This window comes from Phodopus roborovskii, unplaced genomic scaffold (assembly GCF_943737965.1).
Source record: "Phodopus roborovskii unplaced genomic scaffold, PHOROB, whole genome shotgun sequence".
Classification (NCBI taxonomy): Eukaryota; Metazoa; Chordata; class Mammalia; order Rodentia; family Cricetidae; genus Phodopus; species Phodopus roborovskii.
In genome coordinates, this window is record NW_026126480.1 from 4,582,481 (window position 1) to 4,610,408 (window position 27,928).

Below are 27,928 nucleotides of genomic sequence, written 5' to 3' on the forward strand. Positions count from 1 at the left end.
TGAGACATGAGGAAAGGGAATTCTTGTGGTCACCTGGACCATTCTGGGGACATGTATGGAGGATCTGCTTCGATCTTACATTAAATTGGGTCCAGAAGACTGAGAGGGGCAGCTAAGATGCCTTTGCACACAGTATATAGAAGACAAATACTAAGTGGCATGAGTGTGACCCAGACGTGTTCTAGAAGCCATGGCACTCTGAATTATGTTGTTGAGCACTCTCTGGTGTCGAGTTGTTATTGTGATACTTGTCACATTTTGTTTCCATTTAAATCTCACCCCAACTCCTAAGGGTAGTTGGTATTATTTTACAGTTTAAATAAATGTAAGACCCATCAAACTCAGGCAGTCTAACCCTGTCTTGTTGACTCCTGCATGAGGCCTTCTGTCTCTTATCTCCATCCCCCACACTTGAGGCCTAGAGCCAAGCCAGCAAACAGTACTTTTAGGTGAGAACTGCTGGAACAAGAATGAACCAATAAGGGAACTACAGAAACATATAGACAATGGAGTAGTTAGTCTGGAAGGAAAAATTAAGATCATTGATACTGCTAGGTCATGGACAGAGGGCAAGAGGGTGGGAAAATGAGCCACAAAGAGAAAGGGCTGCAAAAGTAGATTTTGAAGTCAGGTAGGTGTCACTATATGTTTGTTCTCCAAAGCATGCACAAATGCGACCTGGGGCAGGTCCCTTAACTTCCTGAGAACCCTTTCCTTGTATATAAGACGGCCAATATTTACTTTTGGGCTCATTACACAGCTCCAAGCTAAGTTGTGGTTTTCTATTGCTACTATTCTTACAACCTCTACCTCCTCCCAGGCTGAATGGGTGACAGGGTAAAGATACCAAGCTGAACCTTGGGTCTGGAGTCCCAAGCTGCCCTAAATTGTTGCTGCTGAGCTGTGATTCCTGGGCCTCCTTATTCTGCAAAACAGAATAGTATTATTTGTCCGACCTTTAAAGGGATGGATAGAGTCACAGATAAGATAGACTATATAAAAATGTGTTGCTATCTATTGAATGTATATTGGAAATCTCAAGACTTGCAAGTTTTATTCATAGAGCCCAGCATAGGACTGATCATAGGGCTGACTTTTTAATAGCAAAAATTAATAAAAACAAAATCAGTAAAAGGAAAAGTCCCTGCAGGAAATTATGTATAAGCTTCCAAGAGCCTTTTCTCTGAGGAGGTACATACGACGTGCCTGTTTCCTCTGGTATCCACTTGTGACAACAGGTGTTAGGTGTTGTCTGTGGGATAAATTGTTGGAGTTTTGGGATGGAGAGTTTGTGCTGGGAGCTGCCTGGAGCATGGCATAACTAAGTGATAGGGTTGGTACAGAACAAACACATGAAATACTGTGTCCAGAGCTAGTGGGAATCTTTCCGAAGTCTATGTTGTAACTATCAGCTAAATGATACCTTTGCTTTTTTTAAAAGGACAATTGATAGAGAGGAATCCTGTTGGAATCTACTGTAAGGGGTAATGAAGTGCATATATACAGTTAGCCAGTGTATACTAGACACTGTAGTACATACTTTAGGCACATTGTTTTATACAGTTTATACACATAACTCAGTAATGCAGCCAGCACTCATTATTCCATTTCATATATGAGCAACTAAAGCCTCTGAAAGATTAAGTACTTGCCTTGGTAACCAGCTATGTGGCTATTAAGGCACAGCAGAAATAGGGCATGGCCTCTGTTTCACCATTATAAATCTGTCTGCTACATAGCTCCTACCACATGCTAGAGGTTGCCTGTGCTGTTTGTATTGTGGGAAGGTAACTATGCACTGAACACATTTGGCTCTGGAATGCTAATTGATTTCTTATTACACAATGAATTGCCATCAGCAGGAGCCATGTCTGTCCTTCCACAACCCTACTTTCCTGGGATGGGCTTTGTGTGAGTCTGATAGGAAAGATGCAGATGGTCAAGGAAGAAATAATTTATACCAGGCACTCAGACCAAAAGACTCTCTCCAAATTACATCACTTAGGGATACTGAAAGTGGCTGTATTGTAAGTAATTCAACTCCTATAATATTTGAGAGTTAAATGCTGTCTTCAGCCCTTTCTGGTTACCATGACAGCAGATGTGACATTTTTTGACAGAAAAGACTTTGGGGAGAAGGAAGGAAAAGAGCCAGGGTTGACCCTAATGATTTTAGAAAATTCTGCTCTCCAAATCTAGCTTGTTTTACATGCACGGTGGTTACAATATAAATAAAGTCTTGGAGCAGAATGAAAGGAACTCAGAGGGAGGTGGTAGAATATTCTCCTGGGAAACCATAGACATTGTGTGTGATGATGGGTTTGAAGATGTGGGGGACATATCAAAAATAGAAAGTATAGTACATGCAATAAATTGTCATATCCTTATGGCTTCTACTGTTCACACTGCTCCTCACTCTGGTGCTGAACCAGTTTTAGAAACTGCAGTGCATTCGGCTCTCACAAGGAATCAGCCATATCACTTCCATGACAACAAAGGATTACAATTCAGAGTGATCAGCACTATCATGAGGCAGGCCTGCATTTCACAGACATAAAGAGCTATGACATTGTTCCAAGGATTTTGCACTGTATACATGTAAACACAGACTTTTTCCCTACTCTTTATATTTTAAGCACCTATTCAGGTCATTACAGTAACCCCCTCAAGCACTCAGGATCAGTGATAATTCAATATTCCTTTGTTGGGGGGAGTCAGTCACTCTGGGTAGACATTTTACATTTTTACCACTTTTCTCTATTATAAAGGAAGGAGTCTATAAGCTGCTACATTGAAGGGAATTTATTATAGCACAAAGATTCTAAGAAAGATAGCCATGGGTTTCTTCATTTATTTTTCATTTGTAAAATTTGGTTCCAATAGGAAGAAAAACTGTCTCAGTTGGGTAATAAACTAAGGGCCTAGGCTCTCGTTATCATGCTTGCTGTCATATGTGATGGTTTCCAAGAAAGAAAAGCAGCAGACTCTACCTACAGGGACCTACTGGATGCCCCTGCAACTCTCAAGGAAGAGCAAGAAGTTACCCCAGTTTATGGCCCAAAAATGAAAACTGTGTAGCACAATCCAGAAGGCCATGAATGAGATGATGGAGTCTCCAGACAAGAGCTGAAATTCTAAAGCATGTGTTTTAAATCAATGCCAATAGTTTCCTAACCATGCCATCTTTTGTTCTTTCTTTCAGAGCCATGTTTGACTATGACAAAAGCAAAGACAGTGGGCTGCCTAGCCAAGGACTTAGTTTTAAATATGGAGACATTCTCCATGTCATCAATGCCTCTGATGATGAGTGGTGGCAAGCCAGAAGGGTCACACTAGATGGGGACAGTGAGGAGATGGGCGTCATTCCCAGCAAGCGGAGGTAAGGATTCTCTCTCTCTCTCCCCCCCCCCTATTCTCCCTCCCTCATGTGTGTGTGCTCACACATGCACATATGCGTGCATGAGCTATCTAAGGAGTGGAAATGCAGGAAGAGGAGGAGGGGGAGACTGCATACAAAATGACTATTTAGGTATGATAGGCATTGGACAGGAAAATTGTCAGTGGTGACAGGTGACAAGAATAAAAGATTTCTCATTCTCTGCATGTTAGGATTTTACCAAAATTGGCAGGTGTGATGACGCACAGCGGGAAAGGGAAAAGCTGCTTTAGTGACTCTCCTAGCAGCTTACTGGGAAGGCTGTGCTTAGGAGCCTGCTCGCCCATTCGTGACCCATGCACTGATTCCCATGGTTCAGCATTTTCCAGGAAATTCTAAAGAAAGGCCAAATTGAAAAGGCAAACTTACTACACTAAGACCCAGATGTTTGAGCTATGAATTGTCCTAGAGCTGGGTGGTTAGACAGTTACCTTTTTCTCTTTTAAACAGTTTTGTTCCCCATCCCAGCATTCCCTTCATTGCTCAGATCTTAGATCTATATATTTCTTGAATGTATCAAACCCTCCATTTCCAAATGCTTCTTCAACTCTGTTTTTGAAAGTCAGAAATATTCCTTACAGTAGCTTACTCCCCATGTGTCCTAGCCACTAACCACCACCAAGATGTCCCATCTCATAAACATCCTGCTGGTACAAGACATGGCCTATGAAACAAACATTGACTCTACCAAATCTAAAGTCAGTCAGCATTCCAGCATAGGTGGGAAAGGGACCATGAGGGGTCCTCACCCCTAGCTGAGGAGCTATTGACAAGTGATGGCTTTGAGGGGAGGGAGAGTTAATTTTCATTCGAGATACCATCCCTGGTAGGTTGACCACTCCAGTGGATGGTCAATATCCACACATATATGGGCAGCGCTAATCGGACTCTGGGTGAGAGGGGCAAGGAGAGAATGAACACACCTGAAGCTGGAAGGAGGAAGAGGAGGACCCAGGAGAAAGGTGGGAGGAATATCCACTCCTCACGCTCTTGCTTCCAATCCTTCACGTACCCCCCCCCCACTTCTCCCTCCCAGTTGTGTGTGCACTCTTTTTAATCCACAGAGTGCACGGAGTATCCAAGCAGTGATTCTTAATACTACTTTGTCTATGGGTGTGTGCATTTTCATGTAAAAAGAAAAGTCAAGACAACATGTGTCCTGGCTTGCTCAAATTCTGTTAACCAGAGCCATCTGAGGATCTGTTCTTGGAAAAGCTGTCATGTTCAGTTGGTCCCAAGGACAGAGGCTGAGTGGAGGGAGAAAATCTGTCAGAAATAGACATTCAGCTCATTTTCAAGAAAACATTCTTCTCATTTCAATTGCCTAAAGATGCTCTGGACTACCCAGGGAGACATGAAAGGGTCTCAACCTCTAGATGGGAGGGCTGAGCCAGGTGCTTTCCAACTGCAGGTTCCTGTGAGTCTAACCATCATGTCAATAGTCATTCAGTCAGTCAAATGTTCATCATTTCCCTCAAGGAATAGCCCTCACAAACAGTTTTCCTCTTGCTGGTGATCATCCTTGAATTGGCTTTTTCATATTTTGAAGGAAGCCATCTTTTTTTTTTTTTTTTTAAACCATCTTAACAGCCAATCTGATAGCTGGCCTGAAGAAATAGAGTAGTTTGTTCAAGTGTTCCTTTATTCATATTTATTTACATCCTTTTGTATATAGATATCCTATTATGCACATGCATTTTTTTATTCATTCTTGTATTTATTTATTTGGTTTTTAAAGACAGGTTTCTCTGTTTCAGCATTTCAGCTCTGGCTGTCCTGGAACTTACTTTGTAGATCAGGCTGGCCTTGAACTCACCAAGATCCACCTGCTTCTGCCTCCCAAATACTGGGATTAAATGGGATTAATGGCTAAGCAGTTGATCTTGACTGCTCTAGCAGAGGATGCAATTTCAGTATTTCTGTCCCCACACCCACCCATTTACTCCGGTTCTAGGATGATCTGTTATCTGTGTGCTCTCTAAGCACCTGTACTGTATATCCCCCAACATGCACATTATTAAAAATAAAATTAAAGTATCTTTTAAAATCTAAGTAAATGTATTCAACTGGTAGATGATTCCAAGTCATTAGCTCCTTTCTCACCTGCTTCCTGAGTTCATGTAGGAGTGTGGGGATAGTTGGCATGGATAGCAGCAGTGCATGGCTTTACCCTTTACAACAATGTCTCTCTTCTCATGGTTCTGTCTAATCATCGAGTGCAAAAAAAAATATGATTGCAATCAGTCTTCCCTCCTTCTAGATAATGAATAAATGCATCCATAAAATATTCGTAGGGCATGTCAGACCTGGTATTAAGCCCTTTGTGGTTTTTAGCATGTTTAAGTCTCATTACAGCTCTTTGGATATTATTCTATTTATTTGTCCTTTATACAAATGAGAGAGATAAAGCACAAAGAAGCTATTAGTCTGCCTGACATCACCCATGTAGAAAGTGGTAGTGCTGAGATCTGAGTTTAGACCATAGCATCTTAACTCATGTGACCTTGCCTTAGAAAGGTACAGCGATAAAAGTTGATAGAATTCAGTTCAGTTAGCCTTGCTTTGAGTATGTCTAAGTGTCAAGCATACAATGACTAAAGCAATGCAGACTCCATTGTAAAGATACCAAGAGAAAAGAAAAGGTAATAGACTAAAGGATGGGTTCCTTTTCATTATAGCTATGACCATATGTTGTAGTCTTTGTTGTTTATATAACTCAAGGATGCCTTAGTTATATGCAGGCTCATTTAGCTCATGCTTCTGGAAGTCTTGACAGCACAAGGTTGAGTGGCCACCTCTGTTGAAGGTTTACTTAGGAGGCCTCTAAAAATCCTAAGATCTTATAGGGTATCCCATAAGAGAAGCACATAAAGTTTGACCCCATTGATTTTTGTAACAAGTCCACTCTCACAATAACCTATTAGTCCAATAGTGTTTTAGTTCATAAATGGATTAAACAATTGTCAGAGCAGAATACTTGTAACACAGTCACCCCTTGACTGTTCACCTGCTCCACTCATTAAGCCACACAAGGTTGATTAAATTTCAACACAAGTGATGGAAAGAACATTAACTAATAGCACTATGCATCATGCCAGATGCTTTCAAACATATGATTTCAGTTTAATTTTCATAGAAGCCTCAAAGAGCAACTGGACGTCTGAGAAACAAAATAATTTATCAGTTAATGCACCCAAGTCTAAGATTAAATAGCAAGATTAAATGGCTTTCCACTGTATTAAGAGCACTGCTGTAAGGTACTTTTAAGTTGTAGAAATGGAATTCAAAGAACCCAAGAATCCTGGCAGAATCACACTAGTAGCAAGAAGCTAAGCCAGGATTCAGACATGCACCTTTCATATACCTCCATGAACAACTGTAAAGGTTTAGGGTCTCCTCAGCCCTACAGCACTTCAAGCTTAGGCCACTTACTATTTATTTTTCTCATTCCCCCTAGCAGAGTACCTGACATGTACAATGTGCAGGAAGAGAGGTTGATCTTGGCTCACAGTTTAGCTGGCTGTGTGTGTGTGTGTGTGTGTGTGTGTGTGTGTGTGTCCACAACAGTGGTGAAAGCATGGCAGCAGGGCTCCATGGTAATGGGAATATGAGGCAACTGCTGACATTTCAGTAGAATCAGGAAGCAGAGACACAACTCTGCCTAAGACCAGATCTACACTGTAAGCCCTGAGCCCTGCCCATGCAGCCCTTCATCTGGAGCTAGGTCACATGTGAGTCTAGGTGAAGGACATTTCACATTCAAACAAACTATTACAGGCCTGCACTGAGGAATGCCCTCAGAGAGAAGTCCATGCTTCTGGCTCACCTAGCAGGGTTGACAGTGGTAGTAAAGCACTTAAGGCATATGTTGCCTCCCTTTTACAAGGTGAGGAAATAGAGACTGCTGGTGCATTTGGCTTTAGTGACACTTCCCATAATATCTTCATAGCCTTACATACTGAGCTCTAAGTGCATCAGACTCTGCTAAACATTCGCCGTACATGATCTTTTTACTATTCATAATTGGCCAACATGAAAAGCCACACTAAAATGCTGAATTCCTGTTCCAAGTCAAGGATTCAGGAAGCAGAGGCAAAGGAGAACTCAAGCTAAAGTGTGACTTCAAAATCTGGGCTCTTAGCATAGTCTCTGTTTGCTCATGTCACATAGGTTAGAGTGGCCAAACCAGGAGCTGGCCCACACTCTATGAATCCAAATGACCATTTACTGATTATCAATACAGCCCGTATCTAACACTAATTAAAAACGTACTCAACCTGTACATCACAGCATCTACTCATGTGAATGGCATTTCAATTTCCTCTCAACTAGGGCCCCAGGAACAGATCATGTTTCCCCTGTCCAATGCTCCAACCAGGTATGCTTGGCTGGAACCTGGAAATGCCAAATGGGAGTTGGAATTGGAGAAAGGGCAAAGGGCTTGTTGAAATGCAGACATCTGGTGCTCTCTGGAGATGCTAGGCATTAGAATGGATTGCATAAGCTTTGCCATCCAGCTCATGTTACTGATACTTTGATTAGTTATGAGTATGGATGAGGAAGATTGTGTCTACTTGATCAATCCATATTTATTGGAGGGGTAAAAGTGTAAGAGGGAACTAGTGATTTTACTGCTGTTGGTCCACCATTTCCTTAAGCAAAGGCCTTGAGCCTTAATATTTATCATTTTGCCAAAGGAGTACCATAACTAGAGATGGTAATGCTAGTCTTTAAACTAGATTATTTTATAAAGTTTCTTATTTATTTTTTGTGGGTATGGGTGTGCCTGTTGCCCACAGAGGCCTCTGGGACTGGAGTTATGGACATTTATGAGATGCTCTGTGGCTAGGGGTCCCCTGGGAGAGCAGCTGGTACTCCTAACTACTGAGCCATCTCTCCAGCCCCTAACTAGACTACTGCTGATAGAAAAGGTGATGAAATGATGAGTTTTTCATAGGAAGCACTACAAGCCACTTCAGTTCTTCAGCCCGCCAGAGACTCCATTCGTTCATTCACTGAACAAAGATTCACATCTTTTGTTGATTCACATGGAGCTATGTGCCCAGCTCCATGTTAAGCCATGAATCATAGTATAAGTTATAGATAAAATAGGTACAGTGCTGAGCACAACTTTCAATACTTGGTATACATGCAAATGAAGACCATTTTCCAGTTGTCAGATCTTGAGCATTTTGTGCCTAAAGAAAATGAACACTGCAATGGTGAAAGCCCCAGCTCTCGACCTTAGCTCTTTTTCAGGGGGTAAGCAAGTCACTGTATCCCAGGAAGAACTCAGAGGATACAGAGGGCTGAGGCAAGAAAGATAATGTAATCAGCAGCCATTTTCAGTGAGGACGGGGGGGGGGGGGGACAGCAGAGAGTCAGTGGAAGCAATTCTTCGTGATGGTTAGGTGCAGTTCCTGGTATGCTGAAGAGAATCCAGTTCACTGTGTGCCATGCAATGCTAGCAAAAGAGCATTTAGTTAAACTGATATCAGTGTCTAAAGCTAATTTGTTCTGAATTTTGATGCCAGCCTGCTGTGGTATGTTGCTCCTTCCCTAGTTATACGCTTAAGTGTTATTGTGTACAATTCATAGAATTCAGACTATTTGGACAAGGGAAATGGGAGAAGTGGGATATAGCATTTGTGGAGACATTCAGCCTAAGTCTCTAACGGCTACCTATTGGCTTTTCAACCATGCATCATGCATCTTCACGTTTGTTCAATTTCCAATGAGTGAAGTAGGCAAGATAGGTCTTTGAGTCTGTTTCCCCAAAAGCAAGTCTATGGGCAGACACTGATGTCAGTTGTTAGCAGGAGCAAATTCAAACTGTTCCCATGAATCAAGCCTCAGCTTTGACAGCCACAAAATGGGGTTGACAAGACCTGTGTTGCTGGGTTATCAATGGGACAAGCAAGATATCACAAATAAGAAAGGGAACCATTAGTAGTTGAATATTAAAATGTCAGTTGTCATTTATATTTCCATCACTCACAATACTTCCCACACAAATAAAAAACCAAGGTGTTCCAATCTCCTTCCCAAGAGAACATAAGCAATGTCTCCTTAATACACTAGCATTTTCTTCTTTTTCTTTGACCTGTGTTAAGGGTTTCTGTTTGTTTGTTTGTTTGTTTGTTTTGTGCTGTTCTATTTTTAATGAGAGACAGAAAGAATGTAGATTTGGATGAGTGGTGAAGTGGGGAGGATCTGGGAGGACATGAGAGAAGGGAACCATAATCAGTATATATTTTCTGAAAAATCTATTTCCAATTTTAAAATATTAACAAACCATAGTAATTGATATGTACGTGTGTGTGCAGTTATATATGTCTGACTATATTCTTTGTATATTCTTTAAACAAAGATTTAAGTGATGACCCCACTGAAGCTGGCCTAATCAGGTCACTTAATAATAGTGAAAGGATGGCCTCAGAAATCTGTTAGGAAATGTGGACTGTTCTGCCCAAATAATTCTTAGGTCAGAATACTGCACTTACCTTGTGTCTTATATGCTTGTGGCTTCCATGAGTTCAGAATTTATTTGCATTCTCTAATCAAATAACCGTGTATTTGCCACATCCTGCAGTCATTTTGACAGTGGGATGAATCAGTGGTTCCCATTATTAGCCAAATTAATGCAAATGAGCCAGAATAAAATTAAAGGCTCTAACAACAGTTTTTAGGAAAATCTGAAGAGGTGAATAAGAATTACCATTTGAACATAAACTCAAAGGGGAGACAGAGCTCTAAGCAGACCTCTTCATGAATTTCTTCTACTTGGCAGTTTGTCCCAGCCTCTTGCTCTCCTCCCAACTTTTATGCAAGGATGTATTCAAGGAGAGATTATCAACACAGGTTTCTCTCCATGGAATATATTGCTTTAATATCTGATGTTAGATGTGAAAGGTTTGGTTCAGCTTTTCCACTCAAATATTCTACACTGCCACTGAAATAAATGTATTCTGAAACTTCCTTCTGTAACTATAGAAACCCAGACCCTCAGTGTTTCTGCTAGAAACACAAAAGAGCTCTCAGTTAGGAAGTAGCCTGCTTTAATTACAGAACTATGAATAGCTTAGCCTTCATAAACCATTAAGTTTCTATAGAATCATGATTATTTTTCTCTCGCTTGCTCTTTTCTTTCCCCTGAAAGAAAAAAAAATTTAAAGCTAGCCAAATTTAAACAAAGTGATGTTACAGCAGCCTACCAAATAGTGTTTTTGTACAATGGTATCTACTGAAGACCTGCTACTTGGACCAGAGAACTATACAACCTTTTGTACTCAATATAAAATGTTTTACATTTTCTTCTTAAAGAATAAAATCAAGATACAATGTACATCTCGATAAAATTCAGTGCTGTTATGGCAGGATATAAAAACAATGTTTTACTGTAGAGACTTAGAAAAGTCAAGGAGATACATAGGTTCCTCTTAACTGTAGCTTCAAACAGGAACAAATCAAATACCAGCATTCCTTAAGCCCTTTCTCTCAACTCCAAATTATTGTTTCCTATCCTTTATTCATATTGCCTTGGTTATGGCAACAGCTTCTGAACATACCCCAATCACCTCTTTCTTCTTCCCTTTCAGAATTCTTTCCCATTGCACCATTGCCCTTTTCCTAAGGTATTAGTTTGAAGGGCTAGAGAGGAAAGTCAATAGCTAAGGGTGTTTGCTGCTTTTGCAAAGCACCAGCCTTCAGGGCTCAGTATCCATAGCTGGCAGCTCACACATGTCTGGAATTCCAACTCCAGGAGACCCAATAAGCTCTTCTAGCTTCTACAAGTCCTGCATACACATAAGCATAACTAAATGCACATATATACATATACACATAAATATAAATAAGTCTTTAAAACTGTAGTTTGATTATACCACCTTGTTACTACTACCCAAGTCCTTGAATGCTCAGTGGGAGAGAGCAAAGTTCATGTTCACTCATGTGTATGTGGACGCTTGGATGTGTATGGATACATGTGTACAGAAACCCATGGGTGTCATTTCTTATGCCTCTTCCCTTTAAAAGACAAAGACTCTTTGACCTAAAATTCACAAAGCAGGCTGAACTAGCCAGCATGCCCTAGAATCCAATGATCTCTCTTTTAGAATTATAAACTCATGACCCCTCCATGCCTGGCTTTTTACATGGCTTCAAATTTAGGTTCTTACCATAAGTAAGGACTTTACCTGAGCTATCTCCCCAGCCATCTTTTTTAAAAGACATTTTGTGATTTTATATAGGCCAGTCAGGCTAGCCTTGAGCTCATATATCCGATATTGACCTTGAATTCATTGTCCTGTTGTCTCTGCTTTCTAAGTGGTAGGTTTCAGGCGTGTGCCAGCACACCTGGCCCCCAACATCCTATGGAACTCTACAACTTCACCCAACCTCACCTCATCCTATATGGACCCCATGGCACAGTCCTCAGGTTCCTAGCTTGTTAGGAACTGTAATGCATGCTAACCTTTTTCTACTGACAAGCTCTTTCTCATCCTTCTAGTTTCATATTATAGTTTCATATTAATGGGCATTTCCTTCCATGAACAACAGCAACAATTGCCACCCCTTTCTTTTCCCCCCAGTGGCACTGTTAGAAGTGCTTGTCCAGCTTTGTTCTTGCTAAGAACGTATCATGATAAATGCCCATTACAATCATGCTTTAAATGCTTCCTTTATTTTATTCCTATAACCTTGGTTAATAACATAGCAAGTGCTCATTTAGCGACAGGTAAGACAATGGATGCTGCAGAAATGACAGAAGGACGTTAGACTCCTTGAAGGAAAATTCTAGAGTACATGTAACATTGGTTGTCAGGTGAAGCTACTGTGTAATACTACTCTTTAATAGGAGAGTAGGGGGGAAGTAGGGGAGGGGCTTGTTTGTTTCCACTCTAGGTATTAGTTTCCTGGGCTGTGATTTCCTGAAATAGATTCTGGTTGATTCATACTCATCTCAATAATTTTTATCTGTTACTTCCAAATATTAGGACTGTCAGTACATGTAAGATAAAAATTTCCAGGAATATATTAGAAGTTTAAACAATTTTTACCAAGGTGTTTTTATCCTTTCCAAAGGAAATAAAACACTCTAGACCGTGTTTTATTTGAGTTTTAGGGATGAGAGGAAGAAGTGTTCTTTATTTAATAAGGAATTAATCATAAATGCCTTGCCACTCACCTATTTGTTTGTTTGTTTTTGTTTTTTTTCATTAGGGTGGAAAGAAAGGAGCGTGCCCGATTGAAGACAGTGAAGTTCAATGCAAAACCTGGTGTGATTGACTCAAAAGGGGTAGGTACAAATTGATGGAAACATTAAGTTCTCTCAGTTACTGTAGATGTAGTGATAATTAACATTCGAGCTTTTAATAGCAAAGAAATAATAGCACCACTAGTCAAAAGAACACTGTCACAAATGTACTGCTAAAAGTAATGTCATTACTGATAAAGTGGATATATATATATATATATATATATATATATATATATATATATATATAAAACTATTGGTGACAAAGCTAGTGATAACAAAAGTGAAATGTTTACTATACTGAAGATGATAAAATATAGTTACGGGTTTTCTTTAAATGTTCTAAAGGGTCACATTTCATAGATGGTGTCTGATCAACTGAAAGTGTATCTAGTTTGACACACATTATACACTTAAGTCTATAGTCATAGAAATACAGATATGAATCAGTTAAGTGAATAATATGCAGATTGTTGTGACAGACATATGAATTAACAACAGCAAAATCCTATCAAAATTAACACTCATGTATACATCTCCTCTTAGTCATGGATTTAATAGCATATAATTCAACTATCATATAACTTTCCCACTTAAATTTAGAGTTGGGTAGCTGTTGCCACAATCAGTTCAGTAAATTCCATTACTCCATAAAGAAATCTCTTAGGGGTTAGCAGTCATTTCCCATTCCTCAGCCTCTGTGCCCCACTGGACCACAGTCAAGAACCTCCTTTGTGTCTTTATAGATATGCCTGTAAATACTTCATATAAAAAGAATTTCCTCTTTTGTGGCTGCTAATTCCACACTGTATTATTTAAGTTGCATTTACACTGTTGCATGAATAAATACTTCATTTCTTTTATTGTCATATAAAATTATATTGTATGAACATACCACATTAGCATATCTGTCCATCAGATGACAGACATTTGTGGTATTTCCCATGCATACTACCATGAACATTTGTATTAAGATTTTGATGTATATATATTTTTACTATCATTGATTGTACAGTGCAGCAAAATTGCACATTTTAGGAACTGCCAAGTGGTTTTATACAGTGGCTACAACATTTCACGTTTCTAGCAACAGTGTATATGTGTCACAAGTTCTTCATGTACAAAACAATACTTATTATCTTGTGCCTTTTAAAATTATAGTTATCTTGGTTGGCATGAACCTGTGTGTTATTGCGATTTTGGTTTTGATTTTCCTAATCAGTGGAGCTGTGAAGCTTCTTTTTATGCACTTATTGGTATATCTTTTCTAGGAACTGTCTCCTCAGATTTAGTATATTTTTAAATTGGCATTTCCTGCTGTTATTGTTACTGGGTTATAGAGTCTCTAAATATATATACTCTGGGCATTGTTGTAGGACCTTTTACCTTCACTTATTCGTGTGGGAGGGGACACATGCGGGTGGGCAGTTGTGACTAGTTAATATTAGGAATCTTCTTCCATTGTTTTTACCTTTGAAGCAGTATCTTTCAATCAAACCTGTAACTCCCCAATCCCAGTAGTCTTGATGGCCACCTTGATCCAGAGATCCCATCTCCTTCTCCAGAGGCTGGAATTACAGTCAAACAACTCTACCCAGCCAGCATTTACAGGGGTTCTGAAAATCTGAGCACTGATCTTGTTGTTTTGGTGGCAATCACTTTAACCACTGACCTGTCTCCCTTCCCCTGTACTCTGTCTTTAAATAATTTTTCAGATAAAGGTTTCCCTACTCTTTTTTCTCTTCAGTTTTTTGTTTTCTTCCTATTCTCTTGAGAGTGTTCTTTGAGATAACAAAGGTTTTTATTGATTAATTATATTATTTTTCCTTTGAAGGTTTATGTCATATTTTCTTGTGAGAAGGTTACAGTTGCAACTCTCATTCATGTTAAGGTGTTAACCAACTTTGAGTCAGTTTTCTTCACCGAGAGTCACTAGGTTCCAATTGTGTTTCTTTACATGTAATTTATTTGCTTAATTTCATTTAAGATTATTCATGGCAAAAGAGTAGAACTGTATTTATCATTTCCTGTAGATCTTATATCCTATAACCTCTATAAATTCATGTCTTAATTTTGATAGTTTTAGTGGTTTTCTCAAAATTTCTTATATAGAAGATATACCATGTGCAAAAAGAGGTTTTCTTTTTTTACACCCCCTTTAATGTGGATGACTTTTATTTCCCTTTCTTACTTAATTCCCATGTCCAGAATCTCTAACACAATGATACACATATCAAAGGAGAAGAGGGTCAAAGGCAGCTCTTTTCATCTTACTCTTGATCTCAGAGAAAGGAGTTTAGTTTTCTTACCACTCAGTATAACATTGGCTGTAACTCTACTGCCTTAAAAATACTGTTCTCAGAGAGCCTGTACTACTGCTTTATGCTGTACTACAAAATAATACCTTTTACCTTTTCACATCCCATTCCTTTTCTCTTCATGTTCTTTATTTACTTTTCTTCCCTAACAATTGTGGCTTGTGAGTGAATGGGGAAAAAATTAAAACAAAACACAACAAGTTACAGTCAATAGGTGTCAATATGAAAATAGGTAGATCATTTGCCAAGGCTCTTGTCAACCAAACCACAATGTTATCCTTTGTTTAGTAAGTAGAAGTATCATTGAGATGCCCAGTCAGTGACACAGTATTTTAATTTGCACCAAAGTATTTAAGTAAAATAGAAATTCATCTGTACATTGGTGTCATTTTTTAAAATGAGGGTCTATGACATTGTAGTATAGAGTCCATTAAAAAACATACATCAATAAAACTGACAGAAAACTTTTAATGATTTCCTTATTTTTTTTTTCCTGTACATGCATCGGTGTTTTGCCCAGAAGTATGTTTGTGTGAGAGTGTTGGATCCCCTGGTACTGAATCTTCAGACTATAGTGAGCCACCATGTGGGTACTGGGAATTGAACCCAGATCCTCTGGAAGAATAGCAAGTGCTCTCAATAGATGAGTCGTCTTTCCAGTCCCTCAAGGCAATAGAAAATTTTATTGATTCCTCACATGAATTAAATAATTAGATTCCATGCCTTCAGATAATACATACCAGACAATTTGAATTGAATACCTACCTGTGTCAGATACAGACTGTGGACTAATGTAACACACAAAGTATTCTTCCTAGAAGTTACATCAGTGACAGGCCAGAACACGTGGGATGTCTCAATAGCTGTCCTATTGTTGTGAAGAGACACTATGACCAATGCAACTCTTATAAAAGAAAGCTTATACTTTCACAAGGTCAGTCCATTATCATTATGGTAGAAAACAGACAAGAATGGTGCTATTCTAGAGTAGCAAGGACACACCTACTACTCTAAGAAGGAACGCCTCTTGTCCCTTCCAAACAGCATGCAAATAATGTGAGCCTATGGGGTTATCATCATTCAAGCCACCACACCCTTTTAACTGTATTTGTTAAACACCATTAGCTGGTAAATAAAATGTAAACTCTAGGACTCAGTGAGCTATTGAAGGAGAAGAACAAGAAGGAAATATCAGGGGAGCAATGTCCTATGTTCTGGTTCTAGTTTGCTGAGTCACCAGTGTCTTGAACCTTATAATCAAAAAGAATTCTGTCAGGGATGGCAAGTTCCATCTTGATTATAGACAGGTATTGGCAAATCTTCTCTGCAGTTTCATGTTGAGAAGGATTCCAAAGGCACATATAAGCTCAACAGAATAAAAACTACTACCAATTAGTCATCTCAGGTTCAACCTTGGGAATGGTTCTCTAGTGATTCAGTGATTTTTAAGGTAGATTTAAATATATGAATTCAGTGGTAATAAAGTAACTTTCATCAATAATTCTCCATGAGCTTTGCTCAGGAATTTATTAATAATAAAAACCATTTTTCTCAAATCTCCATGAGAACAATAAATAAATGGGGAGACTTCTTGTCCAAACACAGGGAGCAGAGGGAAAATAAGAGGAGGGAGAGGGCATGGGAGAGAGGAGGAAGTTTCCAGTTATTGGTGAATACAGAAAGTTGAGACAGAAAATGTCACTTACTTTGAGCTATAGACAGGGACTACAGAAATAAGCCAATGTAACAGGGTCCTCAATGGGAAGTCGGGATAAATTCACCATTACACTGAAGAGGAAAATATTTGGAATGAGAAAAGAGCAATGTTGTGAATACCTCTATCCTAACAGACATTTACAGAGCACCAAAGTGAACTGTGAACATCACAGTTACTACAGTAGGAGAACCTTAAAATCAATCAGTATCAATGGGGCAGCCTATGAAGAGCCTGATTGTATGTATAAGCTTCAAATCTTCAAACTAATGGGCCTAGAAGTAAGCAGAGAACACCCCATAAAAGAATGTAAACTGTTGGTACTCAAGTCACTTTTCTAGAACTGGCTATTGTTTAAAGTAACACTGAGTACTACAAAGCACAAGGTATGGTTTAGGGCACCTTGTGAAGCAACCAACAAATTAAAAGGGCAAGATCTCTTGGTGAGTGCACAAAGACAATTAGAGTCAAGAAAATAACAGTACGGCATCACAGGAATCATCCATGACTTTGGCAAATTGTAGTTTTTATCTTTAAAAATCAGTAGATTCAGCCTCCACAAGACTACCTAATTTGTTTAAGATAGCACAATCAGTAGGGTGGTTGCAAGAGTCAGGTTTAAATTCAGGTAATTTTAACAACCTGTCTTTTCCATTGCTGTTATTAGTTTCTAGATAAGTATCTTAATTAACTAATTTTCCTGTTGCTGTGATGAAGTGCCCAGACAAAAACAACTTAAGCAAGGAAAGACTTATTTGGAGTCAGTTACAGCAGTGGTCTATGATGGCTGGAGCTTGAGGTCACATTAAACCTGCTAGTGCTCAGCTAACTCTCCGCTTTTCCTCCACTTCAGGATCCCAGCCCATGGAAAGGGGACATACTTTGTAATCAGGTTCCCCATCTCAACTAACTTAATTTAGATAATCCCTCACAGGCATGCCCAAAGGCTACTCTAATACAAATAATCCTTCACAAGTGTGCAGAGGATTGACTCCTAAGTGAATTTAGACCATGTCAAGTTGATAATTAATTGTAACCATCACAGAGAAAGCACAATTAAAGACCAGGTGGTGTTTGGACAGGATCTTGGAATTTGGTTAGGAGATTGTGATGCATACAGGCAAAAGCATAAACATGACAGTTGAATTTAAAGGGGAATCCAGTGAGTCAGGACAGGAGATCATGGAGGTTATGGTGGCAGTTGCAACAAATAGGGACGACAGGGAAGATCAGAAGGTTCATATAGAAGTTTATATGGAGCTTGAAGTTATGACGTCTGGGAGTACAATAGGCTTTCTCCCCAAGCTGCACTTCCCAATTCTGTGTCTTAATATACAGAGGAATGGGCTGCTACAGTGGTAGCGTGTTAAGGCCAGCCCTCCTTGACCTTGACAGGTATGCTGCAAACACTCATCTGTTGGAGTGAGCCTTTTGAGAGCCATCCCAGTACCCTCAGTCTCAGTGTAGCCCAGTCCTTCTAGGAATGTCCATGAAGTTCCTTTTGAGTTTCATGCAAACTATCCTTCAGTGTAAACATCATGTAAACAGCACCCCTTAATTTCTCTCATTGTTTTGGAACTTTTTTCATTACTTCCCTAACCTGTCATTCTGTTACTTTTAAGAGGTCTTTCAAAATGCATAAATTTCAAGGGCAAGCTGCTCCACATTGAAAAGAATCAATAACTATATGTTAAACTTTGTTCTTCTGGCTAAATTTCAAGCTCTCATATTTAAGGATGAGAAATTCATGCAGGAGAAGATGTAGAGCAATGCCTACATCCTTACTGAATATGTGTCAGCAATGTGCAGTAAATGTGTCAATGCAGAAGTGTCCTGTGTGCATCATAAACTTTTCCTAAAGTGTAACATAGAATGCAAATAGTAGCTAGTTCTAGTTTTTTTTTCCTTTTGGGACATGAGGAACAGGGCAGATGGGTGCTATTACAAGTATTAGGAGCTGGGGAGATAACTCAGTCAATAAAGTGGTTGTTGTATCAACATGAAGATCGGTGTTTGATCCCAGAATCCACTAAAAAGCTGGGCATGATAGCAAATGTTTGTGATCCCAGCATTTGGGGGGAGGGGCAAGTATATCCCTAGTACTCAACCAGCCTGGCCCACAAAGCTGCAGGTCAGAGTGAGTGCCAGCATACAATATGTAATAACTTGTCTTGCACCATTTCACAGAAAGACAAAGAGATTTCTGATAACTGGGATGGGCATCCTGGAGTGAGTAAAATAGGGAAAGTGAGCTGACCTCTGGTTTCCACATATGAACACATTTGCACACAAGCAAGAGCATACATACACATTCACACAAAGTAGTACAAATTGTAAAAATCCACTTTCCATAAATTTTTAAACACCACCACAAAATTCCAAGGGAAATCATTTACTTCTGTATAGACTTAAACCAAGTTTTAGAAAAGTAAATTTAACTCATGCCTGACTGATTCCAAAGTACACTATCTGGTTACTACAGCATGTAGTAATATCTCTTTCCTATTGAGACATGTCACACTTAAGCAGTAAGAAAAATGAAGAAGCAAATTGAGTTTAGTTTAGCTTTGTCAAAAACTAACTCAAGCAGAAACTTAAATGTAGAAAGAGAGAAGCTGTTATTCTTCTTTGATGTACATATTTCTGAAGTGAGCTATGGACTACATTCTTCTGCTACAGTGGCCTGGAAGCATAAAACGAGGGCACAGGTATTGGTTGACAACTCCTGTCAGTCAACAGATGCATAGGCAGTGTGTATAGAGAAGAAAGTCTTCCATCTAACAGCTGGCACCAAGAGGATCAGTCCCTACAAGGAGGAAGTCATAGCGCCATAACTGGGAAGGACCAGATCACCTATTCTTAAGGACAAAGAAAAGGGAAATTCTGGCTTATAAACCCAGAGAATTTGAATTGCCAGCCTTAAAAGAATTAGTGAATTTATAAGACGTGGGACTCAAGTGGGAGTAGGCTATGGACCAGGCAAGAAATAAAGTGCAGTTGCTTCACTGCAAGGGATACTTTATTGAAGGAAATTAAAGGTCATAGAAGTAGAAAGATAGTTATACTTTTTCCTGTAGAAAATGAAAAATTGTGGGGGCTGTGACCAAAGCAGATTTGTAGGTTTTTTTGTTTTTTGTTTTCTGAACCTGTGCCAAGTGTATCTGTATTATAGTCTATTTGTGACTATGCTATGAGGTCTTCAATATGATAGGTATATTAATGCCTAGGCACCTAACATGTTGTCTACAAGACACATGCTGACATCTTGGTGCACTGTGCTCATATAAGATAAAGGAACATCCATGGAGGGCTTTAAGAAGCATTTACCTGCCAACTGGAAGGGCAGTTGGGAGATGGATGGTTGAAGGAGTTGGGGAAACAGTGCAATATTCTGGATGTAGAACTCCAAAAATATGAACCAAATGCAATAGAAAAGGAAAGTTGGAAGTTATTTCTAAAAAATAATCAGAGACGGTTATTATCTGTGGATGTCTACCCTGTGCTTCCTAATAAGAGTTACCTTTTCCAAAGCCTTGAGATCTTTGTAAGAGTAGATGCTGAGTGAGGAAGAAAGAATGGGCAGAATGATGCCACAAAGGAGCCATTGACAGCAGGGTCCCTGAATCAAAGTGGAGTCAGCATTGAGAAACTGTTCTACTGTATTGATTCTTGGAACTTCTCATGTACCCCAAGATTGCTGGAAGCAGAGCCAGCTGTTATACCATTTATCAAAAAAAAAAAAAAAAAAAAAAAAAAAAAGCAATTTGATGGTTCTGTTAGCAAAATGGGAACTGTATTGGTTTTACCAGTGTGAGTTAAGGGAATTGATTTTTGTCACAGGTTTTAAATAACATTTTGAGAGATGAATTATGGCTCTCCCCCCCCACACACACACACACTCCTGCAAAAATAGATCCACGTGGAGCCAATCTATAGAGGAGCCAGATATAAAAATGTCACTAAGATGGAGTAGAGATCCAGGTTGGGGGGGGGAGCAGTGAAGGCAATGCCATGGGTTATACTACCTCATGGGTATTCAGGAAGGAAGGCAAGCTTTCTCCTAGAAGTTAAAAAATTCAGGAAAAAAGCTTTTCTTCAGTTGTTCATTGTTGTTTCCCCATCCTTTGCCCTCTAGAAGCTTCCTAACTTGTTTTTCCTGGCTCTGTTCTCTCTTTCTGCTCTTTCTCAGCATGCAATGTAGATTTGTGGTGATATATTAGTTATGATTTATTAAAGCTTGCCTGAGGATTCAGAAAGCAAAGTCAGCCTTGAGCTATAGAGATTAGGTAGTCTGAAATACACCTTTAATCCTAGCAGCCAGAATCTAGGAAGTGGTGGTACACACCTTTAATCCTAGGATTGAGGATTAAGAGGTAGATGGATCTCTGTGAGTCCAAGACCATCCAGATCTACACAAGATTGATCCAATCCTAAGGAGAAACAGCTCATACAAAAATGATCTCAGCACACGAGGTACACACCTTTAATCCTAGCATTAGGGAGGTATGTAAGACAGGGGAAAGGTCAATATCAGGCATTCATTCTAAAGCCACATGGAGGATAGGAAGACATTCAGTCTCAGAATTCTCTAGTCTCATTGAAGAGAAGCAGCAGGATCAGCCTATTCAGCCTGAGTTACTGGTAAGAGCTGGTGACCCACTACTTTGCTTTTCTGTTCCTCAACTTGAAGTTTGAACCCCAATATCTGCCTCTAGGTCCTTTTATTTATTGTGTTCACAGATTAACCAGACTTATACCATTTTACAGAAGTGAAAAGAGGAAGGGCTCAAGCATCACTGGTCCAGCTTGAGTGATGTTGCTAACTCACACTCTTTTAGAACATGACAATCATCTTTTTCTACACCTCAAGCTCTCTATCCACTGAGACCTTCCCAAGAAGCACACAAATAACTATCTGATAAAGAAGTGATAATGGCTTCCCTAGGTGACTCTCAGACAGTGTTATGTGACACTATTCCTGAGAAGATGGGAAAAAATGTCTACTCACATGATAGAAAGCCAACAACAGACCAAAGTAAGGATACCACCAAACCCCAACTTATTGAGCCAATGAGTTTTTATTGGAAAGACTTACAGGAGTACAGGCAATGGGTGACATAAAGGGGTAGAAATGACTCAAAGGCATGCACATCACTGAAAACTCACCCTAGCATGAATGGAAGTGTGCAAAATCTGGAAAACTGGAACTCACTGCACAGCCTTCAGGCAGCTCAACAGGTTGGGGAGTTTATCCTCCAGGCAGCTCAATGGAATAGCATGAAGAATAAGTCATGTTTCTAATGTATTTTTCTGCATATGCATTGTTCTATACCTCTCCTTCCTGAGTCCAAAAAAAATTTGCTATTGAAATACCAAATTAATCTAAAACATTCCAAATGTGATATAATATATAATTGAAAAAAATCTATCCACTGAGCACAGACATAGACACACACACTGCATATTTTATAATATATTTCAGTTGTGTATCTCTCATCCATTCTCAACCTTAATTATATTTCTCACCCCCCTTTTTGTAATTATGTATGGTGACCCTTGAATGCACTTGGTCAACTTCATTCTGAATGAAAGAAAAATATTAAAAATTGTGAAAATTTTAATATTTCAAATTCAATGTTACTTTCTTTGTCATAAGCTGGAGCTTTTATTCATGTTGGCTAGAGTTGACTAAATTGAAACATCATAGATCTACTTGTTAATTGTGCTATAATCCTTTCTCATGTTGTTTGTTCTCAGGGAATTTTTCAGCTATACTAAGAGCCAGGTAGTGATTTAGAGAATGAAAACATGCCACCAGTAGGGCATGGCCCCCACCTTTGGGAATCATGAAATGTTTAATGCAGATACACATGTGTGAAAGTAACAAGTAGAATCCAGTAAGCACTAGGTGAGAGGTGAGCACAGGGCACTGTTTGAACTCTAAAGAAAGAATGGCCAAGATGAACATCAGGGAAGCAGCAAAGTGTAAGCAGGTACAAAAGAGTGGTGTGGGCATGGAAATGACAGTAGGTTAGATAGGACATGGCCCTGTGTATATCTACGAAAACCAATGTTCCTAATGTTATTTTGGCACAAAGACTGGAGAATCAGAGAGAAGGCAAAGGAGACGTTAGGAACCAAGTCAGGAAGGGCCTTTATCCTTGAAGGTCAAGGAAAGCATGTGTAGGATTTTGGTAGAGAAGAGAAAATAACCATAAAATCTATTAGTTGGTTAGGGACAGTAAGTGGCCTGCAGTGCCCACAAAATTAGATAAGGCTTTTATTAAAAGTGAAGATGCAAGCTGGATGGTAGTGGTGCATGCCTTTAATTCCAGCACTTGGGAGTTCAAGGCCAGTCTGATATACAGAGTAAGTTGCAAGACAGGCCCTACAGAGAGAAAAACTCTATCTCAAAACACACACGCACACACACACACAAAGAAAAGAAATAAAAAAAAGTGAAGATGCCTATACTTAGCTCTGGAAATGGGCCCATAGCATCAAATTCTCTGGGGCTGGTGGTTCAGTGTTGTATTTCAACAGGTTTCTCAGAGACTCCACTGGGCATGCTGACATGAGGCAGACGAGTATAGTAGAAAGGCTTGGTGTCAGACAAAGTGACCAATATCTTTCATTGTCATGATATATAGCTAAGGTCCAGTTCCCTCATACATAAAAATGAGAATCATATTAAAAGAGATATGTGGTGTTCCTAGAGGTGTTAACCTACCTACATACACATCCATCTCTCGCACACCACAAAGGATACTACATCAACCAAGTTCTTAGCAATACTCCACTCCATAGGCTTTATGTCCCTTTGCACAATTGGGAGGAAGTGGAGGTTGCACAAACTTTGCCCTGTGCTCCTCCCTCACTCAGGGCCTAGTTTTGACCATGTGCTTGCAGATGTGGCTAGAGAGAAGGACTTCCCACATGCTAACTGTGTGAGTAGGAAGACAGAGAGTGGGTACAGGAATGAGACGCTTACCCTCACTCCTAACCAGGTTGTTGGCTACATACCTGAAATCTGGCTCTCTGCCATGCTGTGAAACTGCTGGTAGAAATTTATAGAAAACTCTTGGTCTATAGTATGCTAGAAAGTTTCTGCGTTCTAGTTATTGTGCCCCTTATTCTGAACATCTGATAACTGCCTTTTTTATACAGAGTATGTGTTTTCTTTTTTACTCCAGAACATCAGGCACAAGGCTGTGATCATGAGTAAGATTTTTATTACTGAATTCCATTCCCAGCCCTATAAGCATTGTTTGTTTGTTGCTGACAACATTCTGTGACCTAAACACAGTTCATGTGCCCACTTCACAGATGAGAAAACAAAGAAGACAGCACTCACCAAGCTACACATGATTCTTGTGAGACAGAGAAATATAATTGATCATTAAAAGCAATCTTATGTGTGGACTAATGCTAAATGTTATTAGCTCATTCTACCCACACAATTAATGATGCTAAAACTAAAATAATATAAATAGAAGTGTAATTTGTGGTTATATGAATAATAAGTGCAGTTTCATCACATAAGAGCATGAACCATTGTTAACTTTTCTTTCTTCTACTAATTCAGAAAACTTGGCTCAAAACCAATTCTACTTTGGGAGTTATTCATCTGCAGGACTTCTGATTCACTGTGGGACTTCCTTTATCCTAACTTGTAGCAGAAGGCCTAATGCCATACTCTGAACCTCCACAGTTTCCCTACACCAAAACTTTCACCATCTGAGAGCTTAAACACTGGTACAAAGAAAGTCAGAAGTGACTGTCCAGTCATACAACTTCCTTATCATGATAATTACACAGGCAGAGTCCCCACAAGTAAAAATAGTACAGATTACCCTTGCATTGCATTTTAAATGCATTTATTGTGTAGTGTGCATACTCATAGCTGCCGGAGGACAGTTTTGGGGTCATGCCTCTCCTTCCACCACGTGGGTGGGTCCTGGAGATCAAATTCAGATCATCCATTTTGGCAGAAGGCACCTCTCCACTCTGCTCCATCTCACAAGCCCAAATATCCCCTGTTTTGTTGTTATCTTGGTTTTGTTTTTAAACTGCACCCTGTTTTATGATGGTAGAAAGTGGTTTGTTGTTTTTAATTACAGATTATGCAGTATCTGAAAAGTGTTTTGAGAATAGCTTCCTCCAGTATATTACTAATGGGCAGAGCATCTTATGTGAGGCATTCTAGTATATGGGTAGTATACCAATAATTACTAAATTAAGTAATGTGAGGGCTAGGGACCTGGCTCAGTTAGCATCTATGCTAAACAAGGATGTTTGAATCCCCAGCACCCACAAAAAATTCAAGTGTGCCTGTAATCCCTAGATTTTGTGGGGTGGGCAGGGGAGACACATGGATAGCAAGATCTCACTGGCCAGCCAGTCTAGTCCACAATGCAAACTTGTGGTTCAGTGGAATACCCTATCTCAAGGTGGCAATACAGACAACAATAGAGGAGGATACCGTATCCTGAGTTATCCTCCACCTAGGCAAATGTGCATATACTAATATACTCATGTGTATGCAACACACACACAATTAGTTAATCAACTAGTATAAGAATAAAGAATGGTGTTTGGGGAGAAAACTCAGGCACAGTTCATATACATTTTACCATTGCCTATGAAGGAGAATTGACCAATGTTCTCTTCATCTGTATGTAATTACCTTTCATTTCAATAAGTAGCTTTTGAAGTTTCTCTCTGTACAATATACTGCTCTTGTCATTGAATAAGGCCCATCTCTGCTATCCCAGAACTTCCCTAAAAGGATGTGGACACTACTGTAGTACAAAGTGAAAAGTGTGTCCTGGGGCCTCTGAGCAAGAACAAGAAAGAAAGTGTTCCAAGGAATTGAGCAAGATTTCAACAGCTATAGAGTCGGTGTGTTTTCATATCTGGCCATCAGCAGAAGCAAAGGAATGGGTTTGGAGGAGGTCTGGTAACCCACAAAAACTCTGCCTAGAATACACAGGAGGCCATGAGGGGAGGGAGGGCGTAAATGTAGCCTGAGGCCCAGTGCTAGAGGGTACTGAGTATTCCCACTTGGAGCCTGGAGAAGCTTTCCCTAAGACTTAGGGGGTTGGCCCATCCACACTATTCAGATAGAATAAGCACTGGTACTTTGTGCAAAGAGAAATTGTCTTTTGATGTGAGTAGAGGTTGAATACCAGGAATGAATGGAGGAAGGAGATGCCTGGAGGACAGCACTGGAATAACTCACACAAAAAGTAACAGCAGCCACATTATGGAAATTTAGGGGAGGCCATGGGTGGCAGAGATGTTGAGCAGATTGTGAAACATGCCATCCATGAACATGTTGAAGGCAAAGAAAAAGATAAAAAGTGAACCGTGCAGAGAAAGTATTCCCACTGGGATAGCAATGAACAGAGAATGACTTGGCAGAAGCCACATTAGAAATCACTGTTGTGTGTCTCCTTTAAGGCCAAACCTCTGACAGGCATCACCCCATACTTGTGCCTTACTGTAGTGCCAGTCAAAGACACTGGTTGTCTTAAGGTTTTATTGCTGTGAAGAGGCACCATGACCAGAGAAACTCTTAAAAAGAAAAACATTTAATTGGGGTTGGCTTACAGTTCAGAGGTTTAGTCCATTTTGGTCATGACAGGAAGCATGACAGAGTATAGACAGAGATAGTGATGGAGATGTAGCCAAGAGTTCTACATTTGGATCAGTAGACAGCATAGTGAGAAAGCACCCAGCTTGAGCATTTGAAAACTCAAAGCCCACCTCCAGTATCACACTTCCTCCAATAAGGCCATACCTCCTAATAGTGCCACTCCCTTTGAGCCTATGGAGGCCATTTTCTTTCATATATATATATATATATATATATATATATATATATATATATATATATATGAATGTATATGTGTGTGTATGTATGTATGTATATATAATTTTTTATTTAAATTTGAAACAACCTTGTTTTACATGTCAATCCCAGTTCCCACACTTCCCATCCTCCCCTGTTCCCCCCCACTAACCCCCATCCCATCCCCTTTCTGATTCCCAAGGAGGGTGAGGTCTCCCGTGGGGAGTCTTCAAAGTCTGTCATATCATTGGGAGCAGGGCCCAGGGCCTCCCCCATGTGTCTAGGCTGAGTGAGTATCCATCTATGTGGGATGGGCTCCCAAAGTCCATTCATATTCTAGGGATAAATACTGATCCACTACCAGAGGCCCCATAATCTGTCCAGGCCTCCCAACTAACACCCATGTTCAGGGAGACTGGGTCAGTCCTATGCTGTTTTCCCAGCTATCAGACTGGAGTCCATGAGCTCCCCCTTGTTCAGGTCAGCTGTTCTGTGGGTCTCCCCAGGCTGGTCTTGACCCCTTTGCCCATCACTCCTCCCTCTCTGCAACTGGATTCTGGGAGTTCAGCTCAGTGTTTAGTTGTGGGTGCCTGCTTCTGTTTTATGGAGGCTATTACCATTTTCATTAAAACCACCACACTGGTATGAAGTAATGCTATTACCACCTTATACATGATACCAAAATAACCACTGAATGACAACTCAGACCATAATTAAATACATTTTTTGGTTTAAGACATTGAAACCAGTGTTTGACTAGCAAGATGGTTGCTTCAAGGTTAAGAAATTCTTCCTGAATACTAGAAAACAAACCCTTATATCTGAGGGTGGGGAGGGAACATTATCCATTTCACAGATGAGAAGGCTTGGTTGGAGGAATGAATGGCCTATCTACAGGCACAGGGCCAGGTGCTGCTGTTTCGAAGCATATGACTATTTATTTAGACTACCATTCTATTTACATAAAAGTAGTTTTTAAGGCCCAGTACTATTCTAGGTCAGACTACTTTGCATTTGCTCTTGACAAACATCAAATGGTCTAGGGAAGGTTTAGGTTTCCTTTGAAGGTACCACTCTCAACAAATGATCAGTTGCTTTTGGTCAGTCAGCAAACATTGCTATCCCATCAGCCAGGTCATCTGAGACATGTCAGTTACTTTTGCCTAAAATGCAGTGTGTAAAACATTAAACTTGCTTTATTGAATGTGAGCTCTACTAACCTACAGAGTCATAATACACAATCAAATCAAAACTACCATTGAATAGTTTACTCTTAATTCCCTATCTATGTACCTATTGATCATAACTCAATAAGCCCTACAGTGATACTGTCAAGGGCTAAGACCAAACT

General features: G+C 39.7%; 1 protein-coding gene across 18 annotated transcripts in view; it reads left to right on the forward strand.

Moving 5' to 3' along the window:
* The window catches only part of Dlg2 (discs large MAGUK scaffold protein 2), a 1,341,778-nt gene that overhangs the window by 1,271,713 nt on the left and 42,137 nt on the right, over positions 1–27,928 (forward strand). For all 18 annotated transcript variants that reach the window (XM_051192230.1, XM_051192231.1, XM_051192225.1 and 15 more), the window contains 2 exons: positions 3,203–3,379; positions 12,659–12,734. In XM_051192230.1, coding sequence (XP_051048187.1) covers positions 3,203–3,379; positions 12,659–12,734 — 253 coding nt within the window. The remainder of the gene's footprint in view (positions 1–3,202; positions 3,380–12,658; positions 12,735–27,928) is intronic.